Here is a 15,131-nt window from a genome sequence, read left to right on the forward strand (position 1 = left end):
CTCGTAGCTTTTTGGAAGTGGTACGCAAACGTACATAAAGCCGGCGTCGGCTGCTGCTGCAACTTGAGAAGATACCGTACGTGACGCTACAGGCATGGCGTACGAGGGTGGTTTCGGCACAGTGCAATGCGTTGGAAGCATCCAACTCCTGTTGGAGCGCTTGATCAATGGCTGTGTGCGAAGGCCCCGTTGACATCCCTTTTCTGATGAGGAGGGATACGGCAGGAGAAAACGGTCGGTCTGAATGGCAGCTGCGGTGCTTCCATAGCAGAGTGGAATATCTCTTTTTGTCAGTTTGGGTCAGCTGTCCTGGCTCTGTCCCCTCCCAACCTCTTGCCCACCCCCAGCTCACTGGCCGGTGGGGGTGCTTGGAGAGACAGCCTCTGTGCCGTGGGAGCACTGCTCAGCAGTAGCCAAAGCATCGGTGTGTTCTCAACACCCTTCTAGCTAGAGCTACAAAGCACAGCACTACGAGGGCTGCTGTGGGGAAAGTTACCTCCGTCCCAGCCAGACCCAAACCAAAAGTACATCACAGGGAGACGGCAAACTTCATCTTTCTTTAACAGCTATTGAAAAAGGGAGATGGGCGTGGGAAAGCAGGGCGATCCTTTGTTGCCCTTGAACGCTATGTTACTGAGGCAGAGGCATCTGAGACGCCCACTGGAAGGCGTCTGTCATCTCTTCTGTATCCCCAAGCCATCAGGTGAAGTTTGGTGACACCCGAGGGCTTCACCTTTGTTTCATCTTCCCTGGGGAGGAGATGGAAATGATTTACCTGAAGTAGGTGGAATCTGACAGGTGATGTTGCCTTGAAACTGCACTGGTGCAGTGTTTGCTTACTGACTGACCGAGCCAGGTAAGGTCTATTGTTCCGTCTGTGTAAACTCCCTAAGGCATCTAGGAGGTGTTCCCGCTTCTGGGGGCAGGGGGATTGTGAAGAAGCTAGGTATGGCTTATCCATTCAGAGAGACTTGGGTGAGTGATTACCAGAGGTTTTGGAAGTCTGTGGCGCCTGGTGGAACGTTGCGCCTCACCTCGCAGGCAACGTTGCCGATACTTTGCTCCAAACCGGAGAGAGCAAAGGGTTATTAAACAGTGATCCACTGAAGAACTGTAGAATCCTAGAGCAGCCCGGGTGGGAAGGGACCTCAAAAGATCGTCTGGTCCAACCTTTATCTAGCACCCTGTCCAATGGCATCTTGAAAACCTCCAGCGATGGGGACCCTACCATGTCCCTGGGGAGGCTGTTCCAGTGGATGATTGGTCTCACTGGAAAAGAGGAGAGAAGGGGGGGGAAAGAAAAAAAAGAGTCTGTCTTGTATCACCGTGAAACCCCTCTCCTGGTGCAAGTCGTCTGGGCAAGGCAGCTAGGCACCGGACTCACCGCGGGCCAAAGGTGAGCAACTCAGCGACTCAACTGGTGGCGCCCCTGTGAAAACACATTTAAGGAAGGGCAAAACGCTGTCCGGGGCAGGTAGTTCCCTGCTGCCCGCGGATCCGGCTGGTGGCTATTTCCCGGAGGAACTTCTTGTCCTGGTTTTGTTAAAAGCAAGACCGGTTCTCTTTTAGTGATCTTTTTTCTTTCAGCTAAGTTCTTCTAGGTGGCTGTACTTTTCTGAGTTTTAGCCGGCATATTTTTCCTAGGATGCTGTACTCGGTGCTGATAAGAGACCAACGGAATGCTGAAGAAGCTCGTGTTTAGATTTATTACCATGGTAGCTAAGAAAGACTGATAAGTTTTCCCACGTTCCGTTGTGCGAGGGGCGTGTTTGAGGAGGGGTGGATGGAACAGGTGACTAGAACTGACCAACGGAAGTATTCCATCCCATAATCGTCATACCCCCTGTCTAAGAGGGTGATGCAGGCCTCAGGCCCTGCATCCCTGCAACCAGGTTCCGGTTTGCTGTGAAGTCCCGCCCATGACTTCCGGGGGCCTGGCCTGCACCTGCACCTGCTGGAGCCACCAGCTCCGCACACCCAGCTCCGCCGCTGCTGGAGTGACGCCAGCTCCACATCGAGCGCTTGAGATTGGTTTTGTATATTTTGTATCTATTCTCTATGTATTAGTAGCATTAGTAAAACCCTTTAAAACTTTCCAACTTGAAGTCTCTCTTCCTTTCCCCTTATCTTTTTTATCATCTTTCCGATCTAAAGGAAAGGGGTGGCGTGAAAATGAGGGGATAACAGGGAGCGTCTGCCACGGTTTATTGCCGCCTTGCCTTAAACCTTGACACTTCTTCATCCTGTTTTCTTTCCCCCTGTCCTCTTGAGGAGGGGCAGTGAGAGAGAGCAGCTGGCTGGGCCCCTGGCAGCTGGCCAAGGTCACAGTATCACAGTATGTTTGGGATTGGAAGGGACCTCAAAAGATCATCTAGTCCAATCCCCCTGCTGGAGCAGGAACGCCTAGGTGAGGTTGCACAGGAACACGTCCAGGTGGGTCTTGAATGTCTCCAGAGAAGGAGACTCCACAACCCCCCTGGGCAGCCTGTTCCAGTGCTCTGTCACCCTTACTGAGAAGAAGTTTTTTCTCAAATTTAAGTGGAACCTCTTGTGTTCCAGCTTGATCCCATTGCCCCTTGTCCTTTCATTGTTTGCCAACGAGAAGAGCCTGGCTCCATCCTCATGGCACTCACCTTTTATATATTTATAAACATTAATAAGGTCACCCCTCAGTCTTCTCTTCTCCAAACTAAAGAGACCCAGCTCCCTCAGCCTTTCCTCATAAGGGAGGTGCTCCACTCCCTTAATCATCTTGGTTGCCCTACGCTGGACCCTCTCCAGCAGTTCCCTGTCCTTCTTGAACTGAGGGGCCCAGAACTGGACACAATATTCCAGATGGGGTCTCACCAGGGCAGAGTAGAGGGGAAGGAGGACCTCTCTCGATCTACTAACCACCCCCCTTCTAATATATCCCAGGATGCTATTGGCCTTCCTGGCCACAAGGGCACAGTGCTGGCTCATGGTCATCCTGTTGTCCACCACGATCCCCAGGTCCCTTTCCCCTACACTGCTCTCTAATATGTAATTTCCCAACCGATACTGGAACCTGGGGTTGTTCCTGCCCAGATGCAGGACTCTACACTTTTCCTTGTTAAATTTCATGAGGTTATTCCCCGCCCCACTCTCCAGCCTGTCTAGGTCTCGCTGGATGGCAGCACAGCCTTCTGGCGTGTCAGCCACTCCTCCCAGCTTAGTGTCATTAGCAAACTTGCTGATAGTACACTCTATTCCCTCGTCTAAGTCGTTAATGAATATATTGAATAATACTGGCCCCAGTACTGACCCCTGAGGTACTCCACTAGATACTGGTCTCCAACTAGACTCCGCACCATTGACTACCACTCTCTGGCTTCTCTCCTTAAGCCAATTTGTAACCCACCTCACTACTCTATTGTCTAGACCACACCTCCGCAACTTAGCAACTAGGATGCTGTGGGAGACTGTGTCAAAGGCTTTACTGAAGTCAAGGTCAAGGTCAACCCATCACCAAGCCTAAAAGGCAGATTCCTCTGCGCAGAAGTTGAAGGGGGCTGGTGGTTTAAAGAACAACAGTGACTGGGGTAGGAACAGGACGTTTTGGAGATAAAAAAAGTTGGGAAACGTCTGGAGGGCCTGTCACTTTGAGGGGGGCAAATTTCATGAGAAAAAGCCTTCTTTCTGAGCAATAAGAGGTTCGTGTGAGAAAAAAGGACCCGGTCTCCGTTTTTTCCTCGCTTGGTAATACAAGTGACAAAGACCTGGAGCCCCTGCGCGCAAAGGGATGAAAATGTACGGAGCCCGTCGGATGCTCTTTGCGCGTGCGTTGGAAACCCGGGAACAGCTACAAAGAGGTCATGGAGTAGACTGTGAGCTTGGTTAACTCGGTCTGGCTAAACTCAATTAAAACAGAGCTTTAGAGAAGGCAATGCCCTGAGGATGCGAGGGAGAAAAGGACAATAAGAAAGGCTGAAGATGCAGTTCCTGACCCTTTTGTCAGGAAGGATTAGGACTGAATGTTGATTTGACTGAAGCGCAGGTAGCCATCGGTCTTCTGTAACTGAAATTTCAGCAGCAAAGGAGCCCCAAAGCTGAGAATTGGGCACCAGTGATGCTTCTGATAGCGGCCGGGTGTCACAGGAGAAGAGTCAAGAGATCACTCAGATCTGATCTGGCCTAGTAGTTAGTTTACTGAGGTCTGATCAGTAAATTTAGGTGTGTAAAATATTTAATAAGTACAGCTGGATGCTATTTACGACACTTAAAGTTAGTATGGGATACAAAGATTCTCGCGTAAGCTTACTATACGCATCTTAAAGGTCACAGGCCTGCAAAAACCTGTCGCCTACCAGCCCGTCGCTGCCTGGTGTCAGGTAAGGGATCTCTCAGCCTCAAGGGGAAACCTCGAGAGGCGTCCCTACTCAAGGGGAGATCGCCGCCGCGCAGCCAGCTGCTGCGGAGGGAGAGCTCAAGGGAGCCCGATGGCTGCACGCATTTATAGCATAAAGTGGTTGACTCGTAGTCGGATGTTTCTGCCACGCTCACGCGGGTTCGGCCGCTTATCAGCCCGGTCTCCAGCCAAACGGTTTTGTTGGATTCGGTGCTGGGTTCTCGCTGATAGCCTCACACGATAGGATTAACGTGTCCGGGCTTTGGCTTCTATGGTCACGGATCTACCCTTGAGAAGCCGGGTCTCTTGGGAGCTGATGGCTTCACCTGACCAGGTGGGGCAAGAGGGTCTTTGCCAACAAGCTGGCCAGACTGACAAGGAGGGCTTTAAACTAGACTCAGTGGGGGAAGAGGAGGGAGTTTTGAGCAACAGGGGCTGCTGACGCATTAGGAACCAACAGGGGAACACCTGCGAACCGCCGCAAAGGAATTGGGGCGTGATCCTCCAAAAAGGTGAGAGGGTCGACAGCCCAACTGAAGCGCCTCCATACCAGTGCACGCAGCACAGGTAACGAACAGGAGGAGTTGGAAGCCACTGTGCAGCTGGAAAGCCATGGCCTAATCGCTATCACTGAAACTTGGTGGGATGACTCACGCGACTGGAGCGCAGCAGTCGACGGCTACAAACTGTTCAGAAGGAAGCGGAGGCGGGGGGCGGGGGGGTCGCCCTCTGTGTAAAAAGAAACAGAGAGACACGAAAAAAGGATTGATTCCACAGAGCTGGCTTGGAAAGACACGCGCTTTGGATTTGATTTTCTCCCAGGAGGCATGCAGCTTAGAGACATCTGCAGCTGAAGTGGGGCTTTCAGGGAACAATTTAGAGCAAGCCCTGTTGGTTCTGCGAAATGCTCTGAAAAGTCAAGGCCTGCCCTGCCCTGGCAAAAGCAGTCCTTTGACTGGAGGGAAAAGCAGCACCAAAAAGAGCCGCGAGCACGCTTGGGGTGGACTTGCTGCGGTAATAAACAACAGCGAAGAGTACTTGTAGCTACAGCAGCCTCTTCTGAGACCTCGTTGCCCGCCCACAGGGTCGCAGCACTACGCGTCACAGATCCCTCCGCGGCCCGAGCGCACGCAAACTGCCCGAGCCCCGGTAACACCAGGTCGACGAGGGCGGACCCGCCAAGGGGGGCGGGGACGAGGGCAAACGACAGACGAGACAGCCAATCGAGACGCGGGATCGGCCGGCGGCGATCTGACGGCCCAATGGGAGCCGCGGAGGGCCTGGCCGAGTGGAGGAAGCGACAGCGGGCGTTGTCGTGGCTGCCGAGATTATTGGGGCGCGGGCGGCCTGGCGGCGCCATTACTGTCTTCGGCAAGGTCCCCGGCAAGGCGTTTCCCCGCCAACGTCGTCTACGAGGACGAGAAGGTAGCCGCGGCTTTGCTCTGTGCGCGTTTCTTCTTCGCTTCCCCCTCCTCCCCCCGCGCTCGCAGGCCCCCTGAGCCGAGGGCCCGTTGCGCGCTGCCCGGGAGCGCGGCAGGGCGGGTGGCGGCATTGCTGCGGGTGGGCGGAGGGACGGGCGACGGACGGGGCCTCTCTGGGTTGTGGCGCTCTCTACCGCACCATCCCTAAAACATCGCGCTTCGTCGGTGTCCCGTCCCGTCCCGTCCCCCGGCTGCCGCGGCGCGTACCGGGTTGCTGGTACTGTCCGGTTCGCCTCGGTTTCCAGCCCCCCCCACCCCCTCGCTCCGTGTCGTGTATGCGCGCGCGCAGAGAAGGGCCTCTGACGGTTACGCGCTGGGTGGCAGCCGCAGACGTTTGCCGCGTGATATCCCTTTGGCACTGCAAGTCGAGCAAAGTTTGCTGCCGAGGGATGGGAGCGGCCCTTCCTCGTGTAGGATGGTAGTCTTGAAACCTTAGGTTAAGCACACGCAGTCAGTGTCCTCGGGGATTCCCGGTGTATGTACGCGAACAGTGAAGGTCCGCGAGGAGTTAGTTCCGCGTAGGAGAAAGGCAGGTCTTGGTGTGCCTCGTAATAGCATTATAGAGATTTTGCAGCTCTGCTGTGCTAGGTTTTGGTTCTGAACCCCCAAACTGGATTATTAAAGCAAAGAAGTACAGCTGCTCTTGTTTTTCTTAAAAACGGGTCATCCTGCAGGCTGCCAAAGCTTCCCAGATCTTGTTTCTGGGGTGAAGTGGGACCACGATAACAGCATGCTTGCAACGTTCACGGGTGCTGGTGCGCCACAGTGTGCTAGTAACTAGAGTGAGCTGCTTAGACTGCGGGGAAAAAGAAAATTGCGGCCGTTACCTACATGATGTTAACTTTCAGTTAGTATCCTGTATAATTTTGTTATTAAAATGCTGAAGGTTAACGGTTAGGGACGTCTTCTGCTTTTGAAGGTAGGGTTTCTGTGCGGCATAGAAGGCGGACTCGCGCTATGCCCTTGCAGGCTTCCTGTGATCATGCTTTTGTTCAGTACTTGAGCTCCCTGTACCGCGGCAAACGAACGGCCGCTGATCTTGCGCTCCGCTAAATTCTTTGCCGATTCAGTTAAGCCGTTTGCCTCCCGCCTCTGTGTGGACCGCATTGAATAGAAAAACTGCTTAGGAAATGATCAACCCAAATTAAACCATACTGGAGGTCGCTAATCTGAAGTACTGGCCCGTCTCGTTGCCCCTGTCACCTTGCGTGCTGAATCCCGCTTCTGGAGGGGGCTCTGTAAATATGTTGTATTTCGAGTACAGCAAGTATTAATATCGCGTGAGAATAAAAAGAAAATCAACGTCTCGGCTTGCGTTTGGGGTCTCGGGTGACCTGCTTCTGTACGAGTCCAGCGGGGCGTATTGATTTGCTTAAGCTATTACCTTTCTCTGAAGCCCGTTACGTTTCAACTGTTTACTCTTCCTCCAGTGCCTTGCGTTCCGCGATCTTTCACCCCAAGCTGCGACGCTTTTCCTAGTCATGCCTAAGGAGCCGATTATCAGGTTATCTGAAGCTGAAGATTCCGGTGACTCTGTAAGTACTGTGGAAGCTTTCTGTACGCTGAAGAGTACCTGTAATTAGTTCCTAATTTTCTGGACTCTTTCCCAGCCCCTCTTTTCCTCTTGATAGGGCACAGGAGGCTATTCTGGGTTTTCTGGCGCTGTAATCTTTTGCCTCTGGCTTGTAATGGAATTGAGCTTTTTGACTAACAGCGGCGATGCGAAGCAATGCTCGTCCCTGGGTATGTACTTCTGGTGCAAAATGCGGGGCTGTTTTGTTTTGGAGTGCGGTCTGATGCCCGTTGTCATGGTTTATAGAGTAAGAGGAGGAGTAGTACTAGTTCTTCTTCTAATATGGAGAAGAGGGCTTGGGGTTTTTGGCAGGTCAGGGGCGAGGAAGGGCAAAGCTGGTTGAGAGGTGCTGGATGCTTCACTTTTAGCTATAAAAGTCGAGTTCAGAGACTCCGTAAAGCCACGCAAAAGGCAGCCTAAAGCTTATTTTGCACCAGAATTGCTTATGTTGCCTGGAGATGTAAGGGGGCTTTAACCCAGAGACAAACTTGGCTTCCGTGGCCGTTTTGTAGTCGGGCAGTGTCTTGCTTGAAACAAATTGCATAGCTGCTTCCCCCCCCTCCCCCATAGTGGTGTGCATAATAGGTCTTTGTAGCTTTGCCTGGCAAATGTCAGTTGGGGGCGGGCGGGCGGGCGGGCAGACAGAGAGACAGTAATTTGGAGCGCAGTGGTTGAATTGCTAGGAATTGGCATGCTGGTTTCTCTGGGGGGTGGTCCTCTGCTCTCAGTCCTTCCCTTCCTGCCCTCTCCCCTCTTTGTGTGTGGCTTTTTATTTTATTAATTTATGGGTTTGTACTTCCTTCTCCAGCTTCCCGGGCATTTAATGATTGTTGGCAAGAAGCGTGCTGCTCGCCTGGGTCTGACCAACGGATTCCGGATGGTTGTGGATGAAGGGCCCGAGGGTGGGCAGTCTGTCTGTCACGTACGTCTGCCTGTTCGGGGTGGCCGTGAGTTGGGCTGTCCGCCCGGCTAAGATTTGTTTGCACCGCAAGAGTCGCTGGACGGGCACGAACCGCCTCTGAATGGATTTTTGTCTGTTGCCCGTCAGTCTAGCCACTGTTGAAGTCTAATTTTGTGTGACGTGTGTCTGTGGAAGGTACTAAAAGCTTTGAGCAGCAGTTGCACAATAAAAATTAGCATGGGGATATCACCTCTGTCTTGTGCGTCTTACTGAGGGGAAAGAGTTCTGCAGGTTAAAATGGCGTCTCCCCGGAGTGCAAGTATGTGGAACGTTTCAGTCCGTTCACAGCGTTCTGTAGACAGATAATGATTTGCCCAGTCATTTGAAGCGTGGCGCTGGAACCGCTTGGCAGTAGTCTCCCGTGTGTGGCCCGAAGCGAACTCGTAGCTTTTTGGAAGTGGTACGCAAACGTACATAAAGCCGGCGTCGGCTGCTGCTGCAACTTGAGAAGATACCGTACGTGACGCTACAGGCATGGCGTACGAGGGTGGTTTCGGCACAGTGCAATGCGTTGGAAGCATCCAACTCCTGTTGGAGCGCTTGATCAATGGCTGTGTGCGAAGGCCCCGTTGACATCCCTTTTCTGGTGAGGAGGGATACGGCAGGAGAAAACGGTCGGTCTGAATGGCAGCTGCGGTGCTTCCATAGCAGAGTGGAATATCTCTTTTTGTCAGTTTGGGTCAGCTGTCCTGGCTCTGTCCCCTCCCAACCTCTTGCCCACCCCCAGCTCACTGGCCGGTGGGGGTGCTTGGAGAGACAGCCTCTGTGCCGTGGGAGCACTGCTCAGCAGTAGCCAAAGCATCGGTGTGTTCTCAACACCCTTCTAGCTAGAGCTACAAAGCACAGCACTACGAGGGCTGCTGTGGGGAAAGTTACCTCCGTCCCAGCCAGACCCAAACCAAAAGTACATCACAGGGAGACGGCAAACTTCATCTTTCTTTAACAGCTATTGAAAAAGGGAGATGGGCGTGGGAAAGCAGGGCGATCCTTTGTTGCCCTTGAACGCTATGTTACTGAGGCAGAGGCATCTGAGACGCCCACTGGAAGGCGTCTGTCATCTCTTCTGTATCCCCAAGCCATCAGGTGAAGTTTGGTGACACCCGAGGGCTTCACCTTTGTTTCATCTTCCCTGGGGAGGAGATGGAAATGATTTACCTGAAGTAGGTGGAATCTGACAGGTGATGTTGCCTTGAAACTGCACTGGTGCAGTGTTTGCTTACTGACTGACCGAGCCAGGTAAGGTCTATTGTTCCGTCTGTGTAAACTCCCTAAGGCATCTAGGAGGTGTTCCCGCTTCTGGGGGCAGGGGGATTGTGAAGAAGCTAGGTATGGCTTATCCATTCAGAGAGACTTGGGTGAGTGATTACCAGAGGTTTTGGAAGTCTGTGGCGCCTGGTGGAACGTTGCGCCTCACCTCGCAGGCAACGTTGCCGATACTTTGCTCCAAACCGGAGAGAGCAAAGGGTTATTAAACAGTGATCCACTGAAGAACTGTAGAATCCTAGAGCAGCCCGGGTGGGAAGGGACCTCAAAAGATCGTCTGGTCCAACCTTTATCTAGCACCCTGTCCAATGGCATCTTGAAAACCTCCAGCGATGGGGACCCTACCATGTCCCTGGGGAGGCTGTTCCAGTGGATGATTGGTCTCACTGGAAAAGAGGAGAGAAGGGGGGGGAAAGAAAAAAAAGAGTCTGTCTTGTATCACCGTGAAACCCCTCTCCTGGTGCAAGTCGTCTGGGCAAGGCAGCTAGGCACCGGACTCACCGCGGGCCAAAGGTGAGCAACTCAGCGACTCAACTGGTGGCGCCCCTGTGAAAACACATTTAAGGAAGGGCAAAACGCTGTCCGGGGCAGGTAGTTCCCTGCTGCCCGCGGATCCGGCTGGTGGCTATTTCCCGGAGGAACTTCTTGTCCTGGTTTTGTTAAAAGCAAGACCGGTTCTCTTTTAGTGATCTTTTTTCTTTCAGCTAAGTTCTTCTAGGTGGCTGTACTTTTCTGAGTTTTAGCCGGCATATTTTTCCTAGGATGCTGTACTCGGTGCTGATAAGAGACCAACGGAATGCTGAAGAAGCTCGTGTTTAGATTTATTACCATGGTAGCTAAGAAAGACTGATAAGTTTTCCCACGTTCCGTTGTGCGAGGGGCGTGTTTGAGGAGGGGTGGATGGAACAGGTGACTAGAACTGACCAACGGAAGTATTCCATCCCATAATCGTCATACCCCCTGTCTAAGAGGGTGATGCAGGCCTCAGGCCCTGCATCCCTGCAACCAGGTTCCGGTTTGCTGTGAAGTCCCGCCCATGACTTCCGGGGGCCTGGCCTGCACCTGCACCTGCTGGAGCCACCAGCTCCGCACACCCAGCTCCGCCGCTGCTGGAGTGACGCCAGCTCCACATCGAGCGCTTGAGATTGGTTTTGTATATTTTGTATCTATTCTCTATGTATTAGTAGCATTAGTAAAACCCTTTAAAACTTTCCAACTTGAAGTCTCTCTTCCTTTCCCCTTATCTTTTTTATCATCTTTCCGATCTAAAGGAAAGGGGTGGCGTGAAAATGAGGGGATAACAGGGAGCGTCTGCCACGGTTTATTGCCGCCTTGCCTTAAACCTTGACACTTCTTCATCCTGTTTTCTTTCCCCCTGTCCTCTTGAGGAGGGGCAGTGAGAGAGAGCAGCTGGCTGGGCCCCTGGCAGCTGGCCAAGGTCACAGTATCACAGTATGTTTGGGATTGGAAGGGACCTCAAAAGATCATCTAGTCCAATCCCCCTGCTGGAGCAGGAACGCCTAGGTGAGGTTGCACAGGAACACGTCCAGGTGGGTCTTGAATGTCTCCAGAGAAGGAGACTCCACAACCCCCCTGGGCAGCCTGTTCCAGTGCTCTGTCACCCTTACTGAGAAGAAGTTTTTTCTCAAATTTAAGTGGAACCTCTTGTGTTCCAGCTTGATCCCATTGCCCCTTGTCCTTTCATTGTTTGCCAACGAGAAGAGCCTGGCTCCATCCTCATGGCACTCACCTTTTATATATTTATAAACATTAATAAGGTCACCCCTCAGTCTTCTCTTCTCCAAACTAAAGAGACCCAGCTCCCTCAGCCTTTCCTCATAAGGGAGGTGCTCCACTCCCTTAATCATCTTGGTTGCCCTACGCTGGACCCTCTCCAGCAGTTCCCTGTCCTTCTTGAACTGAGGGGCCCAGAACTGGACACAATATTCCAGATGGGGTCTCACCAGGGCAGAGTAGAGGGGAAGGAGGACCTCTCTCGATCTACTAACCACCCCCCTTCTAATACATCCCAGGATGCTATTGGCCTTCCTGGCCACAAGGGCACAGTGCTGGCTCATGGTCATCCTGTTGTCCACCATGATCCCCAGGTCCCTTTCCCCTACACTGCTCTCTAATATGTAATTTCCCAACCGATACTGGAACCTGGGGTTGTTCCTGCCCAGATGCAGGACTCTACACTTTTCCTTGTTAAATTTCATGAGGTTATTCCCCGCCCCACTCTCCAGCCTGTCTAGGTCTCGCTGGATGGCAGCACAGCCTTCTGGCGTGTCAGCCACTCCTCCCAGCTTAGTGTCATTAGCAAACTTGCTGATAGTACACTCTATTCCCTCGTCTAAGTCGTTAATGAATATATTGAATAATACTGGCCCCAGTACTGACCCCTGAGGTACTCCACTAGATACTGGTCTCCAACTAGACTCCGCACCATTGACTACCACTCTCTGGCTTCTCTCCTTAAGCCAATTTGTAACCCACCTCACTACTCTATTGTCTAGACCACACCTCCGCAACTTAGCAACTAGGATGCTGTGGGAGACTGTGTCAAAGGCTTTACTGAAGTCAAGGTCAAGGTCAACCCATCACCGAGCCTAAAAGGCAGATTCCTCTGCGCAGAAGTTGAAGGGGGCTGGTGGTTTAAAGAACAACAGTGACTGGGGTAGGAACAGGACGTTTTGGAGATAAAAAAAGTTGGGAAACGTCTGGAGGGCCTGTCACTTTGAGGGGGGCAAATTTCATGAGAAAAAGCCTTCTTTCTGAGCAATAAGAGGTTCGTGTGAGAAAAAAGGACCCGGTCTCCGTTTTTTCCTCGCTTGGTAATACAAGTGACAAAGACCTGGAGCCCCTGCGCGCAAAGGGATGAAAATGTACGGAGCCCGTCGGATGCTCTTTGCGCGTGCGTTGGAAACCCGGGAACAGCTACAAAGAGGTCATGGAGTAGACTGTGAGCTTGGTTAACTCGGTCTGGCTAAACTCAATTAAAACAGAGCTTTAGAGAAGGCAATGCCCTGAGGATGCGAGGGAGAAAAGGACAATAAGAAAGGCTGAAGATGCAGTTCCTGACCCTTTTGTCAGGAAGGATTAGGACTGAATGTTGATTTGACTGAAGCGCAGGTAGCCATCGGTCTTCTGTAACTGAAATTTCAGCAGCAAAGGAGCCCCAAAGCTGAGAATTGGGCACCAGTGATGCTTCTGATAGCGGCCGGGTGTCACAGGAGAAGAGTCAAGAGATCACTCAGATCTGATCTGGCCTAGTAGTTAGTTTACTGAGGTCTGATCAGTAAATTTAGGTGTGTAAAATATTTAATAAGTACAGCTGGATGCTATTTACGACACTTAAAGTTAGTATGGGATACAAAGATTCTCGCGTAAGCTTACTATACGCATCTTAAAGGTCACAGGCCTGCAAAAACCTGTCGCCTACCAGCCCGTCGCTGCCTGGTGTCAGGTAAGGGATCTCTCAGCCTCAAGGGGAAACCTCGAGAGGCGTCCCTACTCAAGGGGAGATCGCCGCCGCGCAGCCAGCTGCTGCGGAGGGAGAGCTCAAGGGAGCCCGATGGCTGCACGCATTTATAGCATAAAGTGGTTGACTCGTAGTCGGATGTTTCTGCCACGCTCACGCGGGTTCGGCCGCTTATCAGCCCCGTCTCCTGTAGAGGGCTTTTGATAGATAAAGATCTGTTGCTGATTTAGTCAGGCTCCAAGGAATCTCAAGGCTGCTTGGAGAAGCTGAGAACAGAATCTGCTGTGAGAAAGAGGGGCGTTCCACAATCACCGGGGTCCTGGCGTGGCGTGAATCATCGGACATATCATCAGTAAGACTCCAGCGCACGGACAGCCCACGATACTCATTTAGCGAATCCATGCTTGGAGCGTGGACGCGTGATAAGAATATAGTTACGTATATAAGGAGGCTTGTTTCTGTAATAAATGGCTTTAGCGTGTGTCACAGAGGCACCCCGAGGTTAGTTTAAGGGACAACAGGGTCCAAAACCAACTTCTAGTAAACCGGTGAGAAACAGGGTTTTAGCACTCCAAAAGTGACTTCAATAAAGGTTCGGATATCAGTTGAGGAAAAATATTAAGGGGCAGCAACTAATACAACAGGCGGTCCACAGTGTGCATGCACGTGGCTTCACTCAAAACAATGCTGGAGCCGTCCCCGAGTCCCGGAGAAGTACACACTTGCCTAAACATGATGCAGAATCATTTTTAAAGCTATACACATACTCGTAGTGAGTACGCAAAGTGTACACTCGCGATTCCGCAAGCGTAAATTTATGATACACTCGCAATTCTGCTAGAATTAATTTACTTAAACGTGCATATGTGCACGGAATATTACACGTGCTTACGTGAAAGCACGGGAGGAAAATGCACTTGCGATTATGCGAGGAAATAATTTAAAGTACACGTGCTCGTCTTGAGCACGGAAAGTTGCGCGTGCAAAGGTGCACGGAAAGTACGCGTAACTTGTATTAAGCACGGAAAGTTACACGTGCAAAGGTGCACGGAAGGAAAATACACTTGCGATTCTGCGAGGATTAATTTTACACGCGCTCATATGGAGCACGGAAAGTTATACGTGCATATGTGTACGAAAAGTATAAATATACTCACAATCCTGCGAGAAGTTTTACTTGCATCCGTGGTGGCAAGGCAAGCGAAGTCTCCATCCCAGGGAGGGGGACTCTCGGCGGCAGCATCTTGCTCGTGCTCCGAGAGACCCACACAATGGGCGGAGTCTTGATGAGAGTCACGTTTTTATCTGATCAGACCTGACTGTAGGAATTCTAGAAGCTCCTCTTTCCCCCACACTGGCTGTGGGTGCCCCTGAAGCCTCCCAAAAACTTCCCCCACACTGGGCGCAGGCGCCCAGCGGCTCCTTGGTGCCTCGGCACTCCCTACCGTTGCTAATGGCCCTGGCCAGGGTGCTCTGGGGCCAAACAAAAGAAGCTGTTAGCCTCAAGTAGCAGAGAGAGAGGGAGATGTGCCCACTCCTCCATACTGAAGGAGGGAGGGGGAGAGAGGGGGCAGAGAGGGGGGGTTTCATTCTGCCACAGCGTGATTCACATTGAATCGACTTGTTTTGCTGAGTCCTTATTTCGCTCCAACAAATGGTGACCCCAACGTGATACTCTGAACGGCGTACCACTGAAGTTGGGGAAAAGCCTGGAGCGGCCCAGCCGGAGGCGGATCAGCTGGATTGAGAACCGGGCGGAGGCGTACGGACGTTCCGCATTAATTTTGTTGAAGAAGTCACCGTAAAAGGTGAACGGCTGGGAGCGGGAGGAGGGAAGAGTGAAGTTATGGGGCAAAATATATCCTCTGAGGAAGAAGCCATAGTTAAACTCCTCCTGCCTATTCTCTCTCTGAGAGGACTTAAATAAGAAAAAAGTAACATATGTAGACTATTAATTTGGTATAGAATTAATGGCTACCCGGGAGAAAATGAGAAGGCTTTTAAAC

General features: G+C 51.9%; 1 protein-coding gene across 1 annotated transcript; it reads left to right on the forward strand.

Moving 5' to 3' along the window:
• Window positions 1-94: 94 nt before the first annotated feature.
• LOC308051476 (uncharacterized protein) lies at window positions 95-8,570 on the forward strand (the record flags this gene model as incomplete). The annotated part of the gene is made up of 5 exons (XM_080361916.1): window positions 95-175; window positions 4,296-4,349; window positions 5,411-5,791; window positions 7,278-7,382; window positions 8,229-8,570. The coding sequence occupies 5 exons, from the start codon at window positions 95-97 to the stop codon at window positions 8,391-8,393; spliced, it is 786 nt and encodes a 261-aa protein (XP_080218042.1). The 3' UTR covers window positions 8,394-8,570.
• Window positions 8,571-15,131: the final 6,561 nt, after the last annotated feature.

Source organism: Nesoenas mayeri (assembly GCF_963082525.1).
Source record: "Nesoenas mayeri genome assembly, chromosome: W".
In the NCBI taxonomy this organism is placed as follows: Eukaryota; Metazoa; Chordata; class Aves; order Columbiformes; family Columbidae; genus Nesoenas; species Nesoenas mayeri.